The sequence below is a fragment of the Poecile atricapillus genome, chromosome 20, assembly GCF_030490865.1.
Source record: "Poecile atricapillus isolate bPoeAtr1 chromosome 20, bPoeAtr1.hap1, whole genome shotgun sequence".
NCBI classification, from domain to species: Eukaryota; Metazoa; Chordata; class Aves; order Passeriformes; family Paridae; genus Poecile; species Poecile atricapillus.
The window spans coordinates 4,873,567-4,891,041 of NC_081268.1; the positions used below are offsets into that span (position 1 = coordinate 4,873,567).

A 17,475-nucleotide genomic window follows, 5' to 3' on the forward strand; every position below is an offset into this window, starting at 1 on the left:
AGTTGGAAAAGTCAGTGAAGAAACATACTCAACACAACTTCATGTAAAACACTTTATTGGAGGTTGTGCCAAAACCCTTTGGAGGAAGCAAATCCAGGTTTTTATAGAGGCTTCCATGCTGCTTCCAAGCTTGGAGCTTAACTCTCAGTGCAAAGCCAGTCCCCTCTGTGTTTTTGGGAAGGAAGGAAGTGCTGGACTATGTTTTGTGTAGGGGTTTTCAGAGCATGGAGGTTTATTTAATTTATTCTTTGTATACAAAATAGGCTTTGCAGTAAATGTGGGGTATAACTATGGTTATTCCTTTTTCCTTCAAGGTTTGCTGTAATTCTTTGTTTTCCATGTCATTACTCCCAGTCATGGTGATGTGAGAGCGCAGCAGGTCCCTGTCTGTTCTGTGTTCCTCAGCTCTGGGTCACTGTGCCCTGTGCTGTGCTGCCTTCCCAGCTATTCTGGGCTGTCTGTGGGGCACCAGAGGGGAACCAGCAGTTTTCCAGGAACATTATCCACTCTGGGAAGTGCAGGAGGGAGATGTTGGCTCCTTGGTGGGTGCTGAGAGCTGGAGATGCCACTGGATTGTGCTTGGCTTTCACAAGAGCTGTGCCAGGCTTGTGTGGGGATGTGAGGGACATCAGCCTGTCCTTGCCTCTCCATTCACACTCCCAGTGCTGGTGGGACTGTGAACACTTACAGTGCTGTCTCCTGGGGCAGCCGAGTGCCACAGCTAATTAGCAGCTGGGTCTAATGAGTGGTGGCACAGGAGCTGGGAGCCAGGGCTGCAGGCTGGCAAGGCACTTCTCCCCCTGCTAATCCATGGAATGGGAATAAACCCCACCCCTGCTACATTCACGTGGGGGAAGCACAGAGCAGCCTGGGCTGCCAGAGCAATGCAGATCTCGTGACTAAATGCATCAGTTGGGGCCAAGCAACATTCCTGGTCGACAGCTGAAAAATAACATGGAACCCCAGTAATTCCAGAGCTGACTTGCTTTTTGGCAGTCTCTGAAATGTGGTGAGAAGTCAGAGACCAGAGGAGCCAAAACCAGAGCTGGGCTGTTCATTCACAGCAATCCCATGGATGAGCAGAACCATGGTCCTAAAAATGCAAGATGCTCTCTCCATTGTGCATGAATAAATGATGGATGAAATGACCGCTGGATTGTAAATGGAATTTATAATGTTAATGATATAATACAGTCTCTTGCCACAACGGGTCTCCTTTCTTGTCTTTTTAAGCTGCTTGGAAAGGAGCCCAGTGCCTTTTTCTTTAGTGCAAATAAATGTAAGCTAAGCAGCCTCATACATCGAATATCACTGACTTGAGACCTCCTGGCCATATGTACCTGTCTGCTGCTTTTGCCACCAACTCCCAGGAAAAGCGTGATAGAAATGAAGACACCACATTAGATGTGGTATTGGGAAAACACAGAAAACCTGATTTTGTAGTCTGGTGCAGTTGTGCAACATTGCCACTGATTTCACTGTTGCATGAAGCAAGAACTCCCTTTGCTACAGAGAAACCTCTACTCACTTTCCCCTCTGTTTTAACCCCTGGAGTGGCACAGAGTGGGGTCAGGATGGAGCTTTTGGAGCCTGGTATTGCTGCTGGCACTTATGTCATGAGGATGAGTGAGTTTAGGCTTTCCTCACGTGTTTTCCCTGCAATGAAACTTATTACAACACCTCGAGAATCAAAATGCCAAAGGAGCCTTCAGGAGGGTCTGAAGCTTTTCTCTGCATCTCAAATCAGGCTGTGATTTTTAGCCACATTCTGTGTGATCATGGCCAAACTCTCCAGTTCCCAGCCAAAAGGGCTGAGAAGATGTGGATATAAAGCTCTTCAAAACCCAGCTCTGCTCTTATTTCTGAGCAAGAACACTCAGCTCCTTCTTTATACTTTGTTTTATTTACATTTGAGGCTTCTCTTGAAAGCCAATTACAGAGCAGAACAGGGCAGTGAGACCATTTCGTTCCCATTAAAAAGTTGGTTCTTCTGCTCCTCCAGCCTCTGCAGGGCTCCTTACAAATCACTTGCAGATGAGATGTCTGCTGCTTTAAAAAAACAAGTAACATACCTGGCAACTGCCAATGGAATTCCTTCCCCCATCCTGTCTCCAGCTCCCAGGAACTGTAGTTTTAATATTTTACCTAGCAAGTGAGCAAATGTGCAGCAGGAAGATTTTTGTTGCCTTGGGGCTTTTGGTTGTTTAGATTTGTCAGAACTCTAAATAGTTAAAACCAGAGTAGAATTTGAGGTAAACAAGAAAAATCAAAAGCTCTACTTGTGCTGTTTGGAGAGGTCACTTTTTGCAGACAGGAGTGTAATTTAAAAACTTTCCCAAACTAATCAAATGCCGGTGACAGGATGCACATGGAACCTCTTGAAAGAGCATAAGTGGCTTTTCTCAGAAAGAGAAGTACCTTTTGGGTAACCTTTCCACAAGTAAAATATCGAGCTCATTGGACAACTTCTCCCATTTGGAAGCATTAATTGATGTACAAAACTTGTGTCGTAAAGAAGATGAACTTTGGGATCTGTGGGTACTTGCACTGATGTTTTCTCTGTGTTATTTCAGTAATGCTCTGTTCTCTTTGTGCAGACACCCGTGCTAACAGATGTCTGCAGTTAACGAGTCTCTAGTGCTGAAGCTTTCAGAAGTTTTAAATTGTTTTCTTGAATACTAAGTGTAAGTTTTGTGTGATTTTCTTCTCTGCCTTGCAGTGGCTTGCATTGTGTGATTCCAAGTCCTACACCACATGTGACTATTCTGTGACTCTAAAACCCCAAAGCCAAACAGCCAATACCCAACCAACCAAGAGCAAAGCCCCAAACCTAGAAAGGCAGAAATATACTTTTCAGCAGCCTTCATTCCTGGACTGCTCTGAGCTTTGTTGTGCCCTTCTGAGGTTATTTTCTACAGGAATTTGGTGCTGCTGCTTGGCACGTTCCTGCAATAAAATGGTGTATTTGCAGGGAATCTGCTGGGCCCAGTTTGTCTGGCTTTATGAAGTAGTAAATTTTCTGTTGCTTAATCTAATATTCTAGAGAAAAACAGTAGTGCAGGGAAAGGAGAATGTAGCTTCATCCTCCAGAAGTGCCATTAGAGGTCTTGATCTTGTTACAGTGTTTGCTATTACTTGTAAGAACAGTAACATATGAGGATTTAAGGTCTGCTGCAGTCAGAAAGCACGAAGAAAAGAGTGAGTGTCAATACCAACAGAGAGCACCCAACTGTGCTGGAACCAGGGAGGCAATGCTGGGGCCAGCCCACTGCCTCAAGGATCAAATCAGGGTGAGTTGAACCCTCTTTTACTTTATGGTGGATTAGCTAAGCCCTGTGCTCTGCCTCTGTGATGTCAAATCCTGCTGAGAATGTGTGTTCCTCTTTGAAGTGACAACATCCATCCTGCACCTTCACTTGTGGTTTTCTGTCCTTTTCCAAAGCACAGGCTCGCTGTCCCCTCTCTGTGGAGGTGGCTGGGTTTTGGTGGCACTGGCTGAGTGCTCAGTATCCAGAGTTAGGGCTGGAAGATGCTGTGGGTTCTTGCACTTTTGAAACATGGGCTGCTCCAGACATCCCTGAGCACGATGGGCTGTGGGGACAGGGCCATGGAGAGAAGGTGTTGGAACAGAGCAGAAGTTGACAGAGAAGCTCTCAGAGAAGAGCTCCACTCAGGTGTCATTTCCAGGACACCAGACCTGGAAATACCAGTGGGGCTGAAGCCTGAATTATGTGGGGCTCCTGGGCCAGCCCTGGGAGTGTCACAGAACTGGGACTGGGACCAAGGCTGCTCACCTGTCAAAGAAATCAGCCTAGAATTGAACAAGCTGGACTTGGGGGTGCCTCCATCTTCTAAGCCTGCACTCAATCATCTCCTGGCTTGGTAAGCACTAGAGCTCTTGTGTTTATGACATTCCCGTTGATCTGAGTTCCCTTCTCTTGTCTCTGGTTTCTCCTGCCCTCATTTATGTGCTTGACTGTAAGTGTCTCCTCAGACAGGAGCGTGTTGATGAGCCTTAATGAGTTAATATAATCCCCATGAGCTCTATATTGCTGCTTAAAAACACTGGCTGTGGTTGCTTAAAAATACAGCATTTTCTGCAAAGATGCATCATGGCAACAGCTGGAGGGGACTGCAGTGGGGTTGGGACAACTGAGGTCCCCATGGAGAAGCATCCCTGCACTAGCCAGCCTTTTCCTGCTGCAGGCTCATTTGGAAATGGCCTTTTCACACAAGACCAGTGCTTAATATATCACTCAGACTTTGCTCATTGTCTACAGTTAGTAGTCTAACCTAGGCTCAGCGAAGTAATTAGGAGAAATAATTAACAGCTCTCAGTGATGAGGCTACCTCTCCCTCCCCTCTCCCTCACCATGTGGTGCACCTTGGTAGTAACTGAGAAAACACAAGAGGACATTGCAAATCAAAAAATAAGTCTTTACCTGTAATTAACTGTGCACACAAAAAATAAAACATGGTGATCAAGCAGCCATTAATAGTTGCTTTACTGGAGGAGGATACACCAGAATCAAATGCTCATGGTAAAATGTCCCTTTAGGTCGTGGTTCTGGTTCTGTTATAACATTTAATCCAAATAAAAATAAGTCTCTACCAAAAGAAGTATTTGACCCGTACACCATACGGACATGTGTGGATAAGACACTGCACTCCTCACGTTCCAAATGCCTCACGGCCCCTGTGTTCTCTGTAAGTGCAAGAAAACAAAACCCAGCCATGAAAATACAAAATCAATGCAGCAACTACAGTCGTAGGCAACAGTATGTGCGTGGCCAGGCCAGGCCCGTGGTGGGATGTGGGACTATGCAGCAGGGATGGACCAGAGTCCCCTCTCCCCTCCCTCCTGTCCCCTGCTCCTTGTGTGCTGGGGCTCTGCAGTTGTCATCACAGGCTCTTCTAAAACAGATGCCAAGAGCAGGGAAAATAAAAACAACACCCCAGCCTATACCAAAGTAAATAAAGTAATAATAAAAAAAAACATCCCTTGGATGGCGGCACTGTTTGCCCAGAGACCCGGCGGCCCTGGGCCCGGCAGAGCAGGACAGAGTCACTGTGTGCAGGACGGGCCATGTCCCACACAGGCTGCTGCTGTCCCCGTGTCACCGGTCTGGGACACCGGGCTGGGACACCGGGCAGGAGCCAGCACCAGGCTCCCTGTGTACCTCTCTGCTTGGAAAGTGGACCGAAAGACGCTGTGCAAGTCCTAGCGTGAAGGAAGGCGGAGGAGGTGGTGGGGACGGCCACCCGTCACCTCAGTGTCCCCAGGTCCCTGGGGTGACACGCCCGGGCTGGGCTCCCTGTGCAGCCTCAGAGGTCCACCCAGCCTCGCAGCTGCAGGGCGAGCACCCCCAGGGCCACGGTGGCCAGGCTGCCACCAGCACCGGGAGCACTGTCACAGTCCTTTTTGTCCACTTCACACCTGGACTGCTGGCACAGGACGCCCTTGAAGCCCACGGGGCAGATGCAGCGCTGGTTCTGGTAGCAGGTGCCGCCGTTCTGGCAGAGCAGGAGCTCATCATCGCAGACGTTGGCTGCAGGGGGAGAGGGAGAGGTGTAGGTGTTACCCTGCAGTGTGTTAAACCCCTTGGCTGCAGCAGGAACTAGATTTTAGCTCCTAGGAGTTAAATTATCCAGCCCTCCCAGTGCTAGAGCAGTTCCAAGGCCAGCAGAATGCAGTGGAAGGGTGCAAACTCCGTGGCCAAAGCTATAAAGTAATTTTAGATTTGGGAGGAATGGCTGGAATCTGCTCACCCTGAGCCCCGACCATCTTGGGGGACACAAGCCAACAGTGCTGGAGATCCTGCCCCTGTTTGGAGCCATCCCACAGCTCCGTGGCCCTGCAGCCGGGTACTCACGGAAGCAGCCCTGTCTCCAGTAGTAGTTGGGCAAGCAGTCGTCGCACTTGGGCCCTGTGGCACCTTCCCTGCACTCACAGTAGCCGGTCTCATTGCAGCGGTCGTGCATGGAGCCAATCTGGTTGCAGTTACATTCTGGCCAAAGACAAGGAGGTCAGAGCCCGTCCTGCCGGGGGTTCTGTGCCTGCAGTTCCCTGAGGGAGGGGCTGGGGGCTTTGGAAAAGTCTGGAGATGTGCTATGGAAGAGAGCTTAGGGATCAAGGGGCTGGGAGGACACGTTGGCCTAAGAGGCCCCAACAGTGCAAAGAGCCATGAGTGCAAAGGCCACCCCTCTTTGGAGCTGAGCCCTTCTGGCTGAGCAAGACACCTGAATTCAGTCAGAAATGCTTTTTACTGTGAGGGTGGGGAGGCCCACGGTTTGCCCAGAGAAGCTGTGGGTGCCTGATCCCTGGGAGTGTCCAAGGCCAGGTTGGATGGGGCTTGGAGCAACCTGGGATAGTGGAAGGTGTCCCTGCCCATGGCAGAGGGTGGAACTAAGCAGTTTTCAACCCAAACTGTTTGGTGATTCTGCGATAATTTTTAGCTTTTGTTTTCAGGGAAGAGATGCCCTGGCAGGCTGCAGAGACCACACCAGCTGCCATCCCTGCAGAGCATGCAGGTGGGCCCCACACCCTGCAGAGAGGGGCTGAATGAAGCGGAGTGAGGGCCCTGCAGGGCCGTGCTCACCTATGCAGACATTCTCATCATCCAGCTCGGCAGAGCTGTTGCGGTAGAAGCCCAGGCGGCAGTGCTGGCAGTGCTGGCCCCGTGTGTTGTGCTTGCAGCTCACGCAGGTCACCACGTTGAGGAAGTCGATGTAGCTGCAGCGGTTGGAGTGGCCGTAGCACTCGCAGTCTGTGGAGGAGAGGAGGGGAGAGCTGCAGACATGGCCCTGGAGCGCCTTCCCCCGTGCTGGAAGGAGGAGAGGAGCCACTGTGGAGACAGGGCCTGCTGGAGGGAATGCCATGGCCACTGCCAGAGCAGGGCTGGGGTGAGCTGGGCAGGAGGAGGGCACACAGCTCCCCATCACCCCAGGAAGACTGGGCTGGAAATCACTCAGAGCGGGGTCGGGTCCCTGTAATCTTGAGGTGTGGAGTGGCAGGAGCCAGCCCCTTGCATGGACGTGATTTTTTCCAGAAACTGCATAATTATGGGAGCAGGCAGTGGAGGGGAGTCAGATGTTAATTAAAGAGCCGCCTTGTTAATGAGCAGAGCTCTGTGCCTGGGTTTGGCTCTGAGGAGGCTGCAGGACCTGTGAGGAGCTGGGCTGGGGGGAAGAGCCCTGGCAAAGGCTCTGCCTGGCTGGGAAACAGAGGGGACTGGTCCATGGGATGGGCCTGGCAGAGGGTGCTCAAGTGGAGATGGAGCTGCTGCATGCCCAGGTAAAACCTCACCTCTCCTTTTCCCCTCTCTATCTCAGCAGGTCCTGTTGTACCTTTCTGTTCTGAAGGGTGATGGCTCTCAGGTTAAATGTTTAAAATAAGCCTGTGCAAGGCAGTGTGGCTTGTGTGGGATCCTTCAACAGCTGGTGGACAGGTGTGTGAAGGTTTGAACCAGGGCTTGCCTGGCACAGCACAGCCTGCAAAGGCTGCTGGTGGGGAGGGAGATGTCACCATCACTTGGCCAAGTGCTCCTGTTCCCAGGGCTGACCTCTCTCAGCTGTGGGCACATGTTAGGAAACAACTGTTTGTGGGTGAATTTGTAGTCAGGGGGATTGGATTTTGTGCTTCTTGTGTTTGCTTTTTATGACCATGACTTGGGATGGTGACAGCCTTGCAGTGTCAGATCCAGGTGCTGGGTCTTACTGGGAGATTTTTATAAAATACATATATATAAATATGCGTATGTTTGTGTGTGTTTATAGTGAGATGTGCAACTCAGGAGAAAAGGAGGGGACTTGAGGCCCAGCTGGCCTGGGCAGGAGGTTCCCAGGCAACAAGGGCAGGGGATAACACGAGCAGAAAGTCTCAGCCAGGTCTGAGCTTTCAGAGCCTTCAGAGAGAGGTTTGGAGCTGGGGTTTTGTTCCAAGCAAAACATGAAACATTCAAGGATGGCAGAGGGATGGCAGGGAAGGGTGTGGGTTGGCATGCACATGCGACTGGAGGAGGAGACGTGATCAATGACATGATGACCAAAGAAAAAGGAGCAGGGCAGAGGTTTCCCCATGGTTCACAGCTGCCTGAGGAGGAGCTGAGAGTCGCTTGTGACCTCTGTGAAATAACTTCTGCCTCATCAACTGATACCCAAAGAATTTCAGCTCAAATACTGCCTGCTGCAATTCCTAGGTGTTGTTTCAGACTACAGAAGCACTGCTACACACAGCCAACAGCTAACCACGACTCGGACAGACCCTCCCCACCTTCTCCACATCTGAGTCTGCAGGACCACATCACCTGAGCGAGGCCAGGGAGCCCTGGAGCGCCGCCCTCCCTCTGCTTACCTTTGTATGTTTCAATGGGAGCCACTGGGCCAGAGTTTGGTTTGAGCCGGATGAGTTTTGAGCTCTTTGAGGATGCTTGAGAAAAATCAGAGAAAGGCTTTTTCTCACTGCTTAGCACCACCCCGTGTCCTCCCCTGCCACGAGAACAATACCGAGCCAAGCACTGGCAGCACTGGCATCTATTTCTGCACCAGATAGCAGCTACATTTCTCCTCTTCTCCTCCCCTCCTCAAAGTTTGATGCATGAAAAACTCAATGCATTAATAACTCAACACACAACACTACTGCAGAGCTGGGAGGAGCTGCTCACATGTGCCCCCTTGATGAGTGGTGGCATGGTTTGGGATAAGGATCTACAACTTACAAACCATTATTTACTGGCCACTGACTGGGGCCGATGGAGGTCACGCCAGCTGGCACCCAAAAATCTGTGAGGAGGATGAGTGCTATGGAGGTGGCACCTGGCAGGGGTTGCTACAGGGTCCTGCAGAGCAGGTGCTGCTCCAGCCTGGCAGGACATCCCCAGCAGCACGTACCTGTCTTTTTCCCGTGCTTCTTGCCTGCAGAGTGTGCTGTGCGCCCTGCTTTGCTCTTCGGAGTCGCTGCGCCAGAGGATAGAACAGGTCTGAGAGCTGTGCTGGGGAGGGGGCTCCCAGGGCCATGTTCCCCACATTTCCTCGGGGTGAAGGGCTATCCCAGCAGGAATGGGGCTCCCTGGGGGTTGTGCTGCCAGCCAGACCCCTGTCCCACGCAGAGTGACCCAGCACTGGGGGAAAAGGCCACCAAGCCTTGGCAGGTTTTGTGCTCTGGTGAGTCCAGTGAGGAGCAAGGCTGAGCAGCATTGGGGTCCCACAGGGTATTTGAAAATGGGTTCTGGTTCCAGTGGTTTTTTTGTGGAGCTTATGCCCTTGCAAGTGCTGTGGTGCTCAGGAGGGCTCTGTGTGGGCATTGCCAGCTCCAGACTCCTGTGTCAGTCACATCCTCACAGTGACAATGGTGGCAGGAGGTGGTTCTGCTTCCCATGAAGCTTCCCATTCAGCCATGGTCAGAGTGCATCCCTGAGGCTGCTGTGGTACCAGGGCCCTGCTGGTCTCCATGGCTTTCCTTGGCCCCAGACATCTCCAAAAAGACCCCCCTGGGGCTGGATGGGCAGAGCTGAGATGAGCTGGACCCTCTGAGTAGGAGATTGTACAATGGGGGGTTGTGCTGAGGACAGCTGGTTGTCGTGGTCTGGGGCACTGAGGGAGAAACCTGCCCTGTCCCACCCTTGGGGACAGGCCTGGTCTTACCTCGCATGTTCTTGGGAGGGTCTGATGGCTTCGGCTTCTGTCCAAGTGCTGCTGGGTTTGGTGGGTCATCACAGGTGGCATCAGAGAGAACATCAGATTTAAAACAGATCCCCCTGGTTTGCTTAGCAAGGTGTCAAGGGGACACTGGAAGCTCTAGGCAGGTGTCTAGGCTGGGTCGGTGAAACTAACAGGTTGAGGATGTGCTGAAGCAGGAAGGAGAGACAAAGCCTCCTCAAGGTTAACATCTACAAGTGTGAAGAGAGGCAGGAAAAATATTCCTAAGGGGAAGGTGTGGGAGCTGCTGGATGGCTGAGTGTTGGCAGGTGGTTCTGACACTGCCCAGGCACGGAGAGAAGCCAGATCTGCAGAGCCCTGTCAACACTTTGCCCCTTGGTGTAGCTCTATCCCTTGTTACTGCATCTAAAGCAGCTTTGCCTCTCTGTGAGGCCAGACAGGCCTGGGGTGGATCTGCACAGGAGCGATGCTAAAGCCTACGGCTGGAAGGAGCTACAGGAATCTCGTGTGGGAGAAGGGAGCTGAGCACCAAGGACAGCTACCAAAGCGTGTGTGTGCTGGGAGCCCTGAGCAGGAGAAGCTTCAGCCTCAACAGCCAGAGAGAAACCTCCCAAGGCTCCCACCTGGAGCACCTCAGGCAGTAATGTAGGAGACCTGAGAAAGGAAATGCATCAGAAGGATCTAAACAACTCTAACCAGCACAGGCTATCCACTCAGAGGGTGATTCTGCTGCACAGACAGGCTCCAGCCTCGGGAGATGACAGCATTTCCATGATCCTCTCCGTTCACCCCAGCAGCAAGCTGTGAACAATCCCTTCTACCACTCAGCATCCTCATTGTTCATGTACACTGCTAAACCCCGAGGCTCAATCCAGCCTCATTCCCAGCTGTGTGCAGGGCACAGACAAGCCCCGAGCTCTTTCCTGGGCAGGAGGAGAAGAGAGGCATGGAAAACACAGATCCAGAGCTAGAACTAAAGCATTCTCTGAGCTGCCAGGACCCAGCTCAGCCCCGTGGCTCCTACCTTGTGCTCCTGGGCCAGCCTTGGCCAGGGGAGAGCCCACCTGCAGCGGGGCAGCCGCCGACAAGCCGGGGTAGTCTTGCAGTGATCAAAGAGAAAATTGTGTTACTGGAGGAGCTGGTATCCCACGAGGAGCCCTGCAGCATTCCCACACGGAGTCACAGCCTCAAATCCAACACCCAGCCCTGTGCCAGAGGGGTCTTTGGACACCAGAGCCCTTGAACTGTGAGGGGCAGCGTGTGCTGAGCTGCCCGAGCTCCTGTGTTAGCAGCAGGATCCGAGCCACTGCCCTGCACCCCTCTGCTCTGAAATGCCAGCAGAGAAACAGCACACACACCTGCCATGGAGGCACCACACCCTGGTTTCCAATCCCAGCTTCCACACCCTCCTTCAGGCTCTCCTCACAAATACAAATGAAAGAATTTCCAACCACCGCAGAGAAGATGAACCAGCAAGAAATTTTATAGCTCACTTGTGTTTGGTTTCCCTGCAAACCCTCACCCCCACTGGCTCCGTCCCCCTCCCCTCATTCTCAATATTGGTAACAATCTTCAGGTTTGCTAGAAAACAAATCAGGGACTAAAAATTTTAAAAGCCATATTATTAATTTCAAGCTCCAGTTGGGTAACATAAGGAGGAGGAGGGAAAAAATAAAAATCTCTTGATTCTTGCCAAGTTTCAAAGGACAAACCCAAGTAGGAGAGAAATGTGATTTCCCAGCCTCATCAAGGAGATGATAAACAATACAGAATAAAAAAGAAAAAAAAAAGATTATTTTTTAATGACAAGCTCTAAGAGAAGGTGATAGACATTGTCCTTTTCAGCTGGAAAGTGGAAACCAATTGATATTAATATGGTGTTAAAGAGAATATGAAAAAATCCCTGTGCAAATTGGCAAGGGTTTAATTAGAGTCACAATAAAAAACAGCCCTGGAGGCATTTTGCTTTTTAGTCATTCACATACACCTCCACTCACTCGCATTTACAGAGCCAAGAAAATTATTAATGCTCATTATCCTGAGAACCTTTCCCTTTGTAGCTCTGGGCCATAATGGACAGTTTTACATTTTGGGAGGGGGAGAGAGACACATTTTGCCCCAGACCCACTTCATAAAATTGGGAAATGATGGGTGGCTCTGATGGAAATTGCTGTTCTTGCTGGGCTTCTGAGAAAGAGGAATAAATTGAGCCAAGAAGTTACATTTCATAGCAAAAACCATGGGGGCAAACAGCACTGGGGGAGAAACCTGGAAAAGTCCTTCTCCAAACATAAAACATGGGATTCCTTTCCTGCAGGACCTCCCCAAAGCCAGGCTGTTGGTGCCCATTTTCTGCTGGAGTTTGTGACCACCCAGCAGGGCTCAAGCTGGTCCTGCTTTTCCCAGAGGTGAACTGGCACTGCTGAGACTGCCATGAGCCAGAGGGAGAAAAATTGAAGCAAGAAAAAGAAATTAAAAAGGAAAAGTTTGGGGTTTTTGGTGGTTTTTTTTTTTTTGCTTATTTTGAACATGGAAAAAAAATGTAACAAATGGCAGGGAAGAAGCTGACAGGCTTCAAGGAAGGCTTTGAAATAACAGAACTGCAGAAGGCAAAGGAGAATAGCACTTAATTCATCCTCTAAGGGTAACTCTGTGATTTCTCTTCCTTCTACCCACTTTGGCAGCTTCCACTGCCTTCAGACCACAGCCCTTGCCCATGAGCTCATCCCTCTCTCCCCTCTCGCCGCACGACCGGGCACAGAAAGCATCCTATGAGCACGACCACAGCTCCACCTTGACCACGAAAACACCACGAGCAGCCAAAGGAAGCAGATGTCTAGCAGCTCCATGCAACCCAGAGACAACCCAAATCTAATCTACTCCTCTAGCCTACGTGCCACGCTGCTTCTGCTCTGCTGCTACCCACTGGTGTGCGGAGGAGAAGGGAAAAACACGTCGGGCTGGCTTTAAATACCTGATTTTTTCTGTGTTTCTGTCACGGGCACAGAGGCAGCAAACTCAGAGGCTGGTCTGATGATGCTTGCTTATGGTGGGAAGCAGAAATCCAGAGGGCAGAAGACAGTGTGTTGATTAGAGGGTGAAACAGAGCAGGGATGGGGCAGGGCTCTGGCAGGACTGGTTTAAATGTATGGCTTTAAAGTAAGGAGGGATTTTAATGCTTCTAAAATTAAAAAGGGGGGTTACAAAGGAGTATCTCACTTTGGGATCCTGAACCTGCTTGGGGGTCACCTCCTTCACATGGGTCCTACCAGGAGTTCCAAGGGTCACCTCTTTCACAGTGTCTCCCTTGGAGCCCAGATGAATTAGATCTGCAGGCCCTTGGGAATGCCATGGTTTTAAAGAAATGCTTTCTGTTTTTCATGGAGGAGGAGGAGGAACATCTCAGGCCAAAAGCAGATCAGAATTCATCTATGCCTTGATTCCCTATTGCTGGTCAAGGGCACACAGTGGACCTTTGGCATCAAACCCCTCATGCTGCCCAGGTAAGAGCAGGTTCTGGAGCTGCTGGGGGCTCTGGCTTCCCTCTTCTGTGGAGCACTCCCTCCAGGGAGTGTCACCTCTCCCAGGCACATCATCCTGGGGTGGGACCTGGCTCAGATGGGGATCTGGATGGGGGTGAGGAGTGAGGAGCTCAGGCCTGGCTGTATCAAGCCAAAAACCTGGCAGCTGGGCTGCAATTTATTAATTTAGTCCCTTGCCATCAGCTGATGAAAGCATTAGGAAAACATTTTCTCTGCCCAGGAAGCAGGTTTTGGAGAGGAATAAACCTTGTGATGTCTCTCAGGTCCCTCAGAGCAGCCTGGCAAGAGAGGTTACCCCAACCCCCCAGAGACACTGTCCTGCCTGTGCCAGAGCACTGCAAATCGTACAAGAGACACACCAAGCAGCTACCCACACAAGCACATAAAAAAAAAATAGCCCTAAAATGTCTCTACAGGTGAGCATGGATAAAAATCAGATGACCCCAAGTGCATTGTGTGGATGTAGATGTGATCACCTGGCCCTGCTGGGGCCGTGGGGATGGGGTGAGCTCCAGGCTGGGGGAGGATGAACCTCCTCCTGCACAGCTACAGCAGGGATCTGGGTAAGGAGCTCTTCCTAACAGAGCTGAGCCTTGCAATCTTTTTCCAGGGTCACTCCAACTCCATGGAAGTTGGACTTAAACCCTTGGCTCCCTGATTAACTCCTCAAGCAGGGTACTTCCATGAATATATCTATATTTGCATAAACATGCAATCAAGTTTCCTCATCCCTTTGACTGGCTTCTGGCAGCTCCCCCAGACAGACTGTTACTAACATGCTGTGGGTGTAAAACGTCCTCCTGGGAAATATCAGGCCCTGAAAGCCTGGCAAAGGGAGGAATGCGTGTCTAATTCCCCCATGAGCAGCTTAAAAAAATGTCCTGCTGTTAAGTTTTATCTGCTCATTTCCAAAAGACAAGAAAAATGCTGTCTCTTTGTTCATGGGGTGAGGGAAGGAGGAACCCCCAGAAAAAGGACAAAAGTTTTCCTGCACTGAGAGATTTCAGAAATTAGGAAAGGATGTTTCTGGCGTGTGTGTGAGCTCCTGCCCTGCGTGCTCCCAGGCTGCCAGGACAGCGGCCACCTGGGGAATGCTGGAATTCTGCCCTAGGAAAACTGCAGCTGCAGTACATCCATGAGTTTGGCCACAGGGATTTGGTGCAGGATTGGGACAACCAGCAAGGACAGAGCAAAATCTGTAGGCTGCTCTGAGTCTAGTGTCAAGTGGCAGGAGGTCAGAGATAGAGTGGGATGGGGTATAATTCCCCTCTCCTTCCAGAGAAATATGTGCCTTAAAATTTATTATGGATCAGAAAAGTCTTCATTGCTTTCCTGCCCTGCCTTGTCACGGAGCTGTGAGAACATCTCTGGCAGCTGTGCCAGAGACAACAGCAAACCAGGGCTGCCTGGTGGCTGGGGGAAGTGAACAGGGTGATTTTTATCCATGTCCCTTTATCATCCTACAGAGCAGAGATCCATGGCTACAGACACATGTCCACGACACAGAAAGAGGAGCCTGGGAGCAGAGTCCTGGCTTCTGAGCAGAGCAGGGAGCATGGCACCCACCTGGCTGGGTGGTGGTGGCTGGTATGGGGGTGCTGCTGATGGTTGTGGTGGTTGTGGTGGTGGTTGAGGTGATGGTGGTGGTTTTTGCGGTGGTGGTTTTTGCAGTGGTGGTTTTTGCGGTGTTTATGCGCTGCGGTCGCTCGTACGCTGACAAGCAAAGACAAGAGTTGGGAGGCACTTACTGGGGGGAATGGTGGGTTTCCATGCCACTGAGGCACCCATGAGGCTGCTGCTGCTGGCCTGAACTGGTGACCGATTTCTCAGCACAGTCACAAGTGGGGCACTGGCAGGATTAAGGCGTCAGTGGCTCGATGACGCTGTGCACAGCGGGGACGTGTGTGTGTGTGTGTGTGTGAGCAGGGGCTGCAGGCTGGGGCTGTATCAGCTTACTCTGTTGGTGCAGATATTGGCTTAAATGCTTACAGCTCAATCATAAACTAATTGCCAATTAAGCTGAAAAGGGGAGATGAAGACACATCTGGGCACAGATAGGGTGAGGAGCAGGCAGGAGGTGTCAAGGAGCCCCCAGGCCAAGCTGTGCTCCCACTGCCTGGTGCCCACATGCCCAGCTGTGCTCCTTGCCCAGCTCCATTCCCTGCTGCCACCCCTCACCAAACCACCTGGCACCATCAAAGCCACCCTGGACCATTGGCACGTGGTTTTTTTCAGTGACACCCTTCAAATTTCAGGATGGCCGGGGGTCAGCGGAGCACCCCACTGCTCCCCACAACAGCCCCAACTAAAATAACACTGAGACACAAATTCCCAGTGCTTAATTTACTTACACCTGCTGCCCTCCTGTCCTTGTTTGTCCCACTGCTTCATGCAGATTATCGTGCTAAATTTCATAATAGCCCTGAGCTAGTTTAAATACTTAATTTAGGTCACTTCTAGTCTCCTATGTGGGCTAAATAATCTCTCCTTAACTGGCCTTGGACATAAATCCCTCCTGTCCACCTCCTGCACATTGCTCCCAGCACCCTCCCGGCTTCTGCCCTGCAGAAAATCTTGGTGGGGAGTGTTTTCCAGGGAAACAAAAGTAGTGCTGAGGATGCCAAGCTTTGTAAATGTGAGGAAAAAAAGTTATCAAAATGGTTTTGTAAAGAAAGATGAAGAATATTTTGAACTGTTGAAACATTTATTTTTTTAAAATCCTAAATTACTTAAGGGAGACCTTTACTTTTTATTTGAAAATTTCAAACACTTAACTGCTAAAAACCTAAATACGGTTCATTTACCCAGAAAACCTGTCCTCCACTTTTCTATTAGGTGCATTTTTCTTAATTGCATTTGCATTTCCCTGAAATGATTCCTCCTCCAATTCTTCCCACTTGCCTGCAAACCAAAGAATTGATTATTCATCCAGCTCCCTGATTTGTTTCTTCTGGAGGGGCACTCCAGCACAACATTCAAACCCAGGCGTCTGCTTACCCAAAACTCCAGGCTCTTTGATATCAAACTACCTCCAGCTTTTTTAAATAAGGAGCCCTCTCCTGCCATCAATCTTGCAGCAGAAATCCCCACTGAGCTCTGCTTTTGCTGCTGACACCTCACAGCCATTTGTTCATCTACATACACGTGTACACGCAGATGTACACACACTCTAAATGCTTTTTTTATTGATAGCCCAAGGTGACCCAGTCTGGGTTCTGCACCAAATAATTCACACCCAGCTCCTCCTCACAGCAGAATTCTGCAGTACTGGGGGGCTAAGGAGGGGAGTTCACAGCGAGCACTGGTGATTTTGAAGAGTCTTTTTTTATTTCCTTTCCGGCTGCCATACTAACGAACCTCATGGGGGGAAACCATGCCAGAGGAAGAGGCAAAATGAGGCTGCTGAAGTCAGGGGAAGAAAATATAAGACTCTTTGACAGGACAGAAATTGAGGCACAATTATGGAAGACTTATTGCCTGGGAAATGATAATGGATAGAAAATAACTTTTTTTTTTTTTTCCTAGTGACATCCACAAGAATCATGCACCGAGGTGTTAAATGCCAGCATTTCAGTCAGGGTTTTACTTACTGCCAAAGGCTGAGCCTGCAGCTGCACCTGGAAAAAACAAGAGGAAGCCCAGTCACTGGAAGCAGGACACCATCATAAGATCACACAGACACACAACATGGGACTGAAGAGCAGCTAATTAGTGGGGGCTTGCTCACAGGCACATCAGTTTGCTGCTACAGCTTAAAAGCTAGCTTTTGTCACAGCACAGACACAGCCAGACAACGCTGCCTGGGCTCCTGGCATCTCAAGCCTTTCACCTGGGGAAGGAAAACCAGCGTGGTCCTTGCTGATGAGTTTTTCTGTTAACCATTTCCTTGGGCTGCTGCAAAAGCCCAGCAAGGGACAAACACAAAGGAGCACTGGGCTAAGGACAAGCTGCAGGGTCTGAGCAGGGGACTGAAGAATCACAGAATCACAGAATGAACTAGGCTGGAAAAGACTTTCAAGATCATCTACTCCAACCTATGACCTTAACACCTCCTCACCAACTAAACCACGGCACTTAGTGCCATGTCCAGTCTTTTTTTAAACATGTTTACGAGCCTTCCTGCTGTAACACGTGGGTGAATCGTGGAAAGCCTCAGCTCAGCGTGAAGATAAAGCACAGTGATGGAAGAGGCAGGACTACCAAGAGCAGAGAGCTTCAGAGAGCTGCCTCTGGGGCAGAGGATGTTGATGTGGGGAGGAGGAAGCAGTGGAGAGTC

At 50.3% G+C, this 17,475-nt stretch overlaps 1 protein-coding gene across 8 annotated transcripts in view; it reads right to left on the reverse strand.

Annotated features, from left to right (window-relative positions):
- Positions 1-4,421: 4,421 nt before the first annotated feature.
- NTNG2 (netrin G2) overlaps positions 4,422-17,475 on the reverse strand; it is a 46,800-nt gene continuing 33,746 nt past the window's right edge. For 3 of the 8 annotated variants that reach the window (XM_058853869.1, XM_058853868.1, XM_058853870.1), the window contains exons 5-13: positions 16,790-16,816; positions 14,766-14,912; positions 10,682-10,756; positions 9,643-9,690; positions 8,890-8,955; positions 8,354-8,428; positions 6,600-6,767; positions 5,874-6,008; positions 4,422-5,549 (exon numbers count right to left, since the gene is read on the reverse strand). In XM_058853869.1, the coding sequence (XP_058709852.1) occupies positions 5,326-5,549; positions 5,874-6,008; positions 6,600-6,767; positions 8,354-8,428; positions 8,890-8,955; positions 9,643-9,690; positions 10,682-10,756; positions 14,766-14,912; positions 16,790-16,816 (965 nt within the window). In that variant the 3' untranslated portion in view covers positions 4,422-5,325. Of the gene's footprint in view, positions 5,550-5,873; positions 6,009-6,599; positions 6,768-8,353; positions 8,429-8,889; positions 8,956-9,642; positions 9,694-10,681; positions 10,757-14,765; positions 14,913-16,789; positions 16,817-17,475 lie in introns of all 8 variants that reach the window. The other 5 variants (XM_058853871.1, XM_058853872.1, XM_058853874.1 and 2 more) reach the window with 5 other exon arrangements.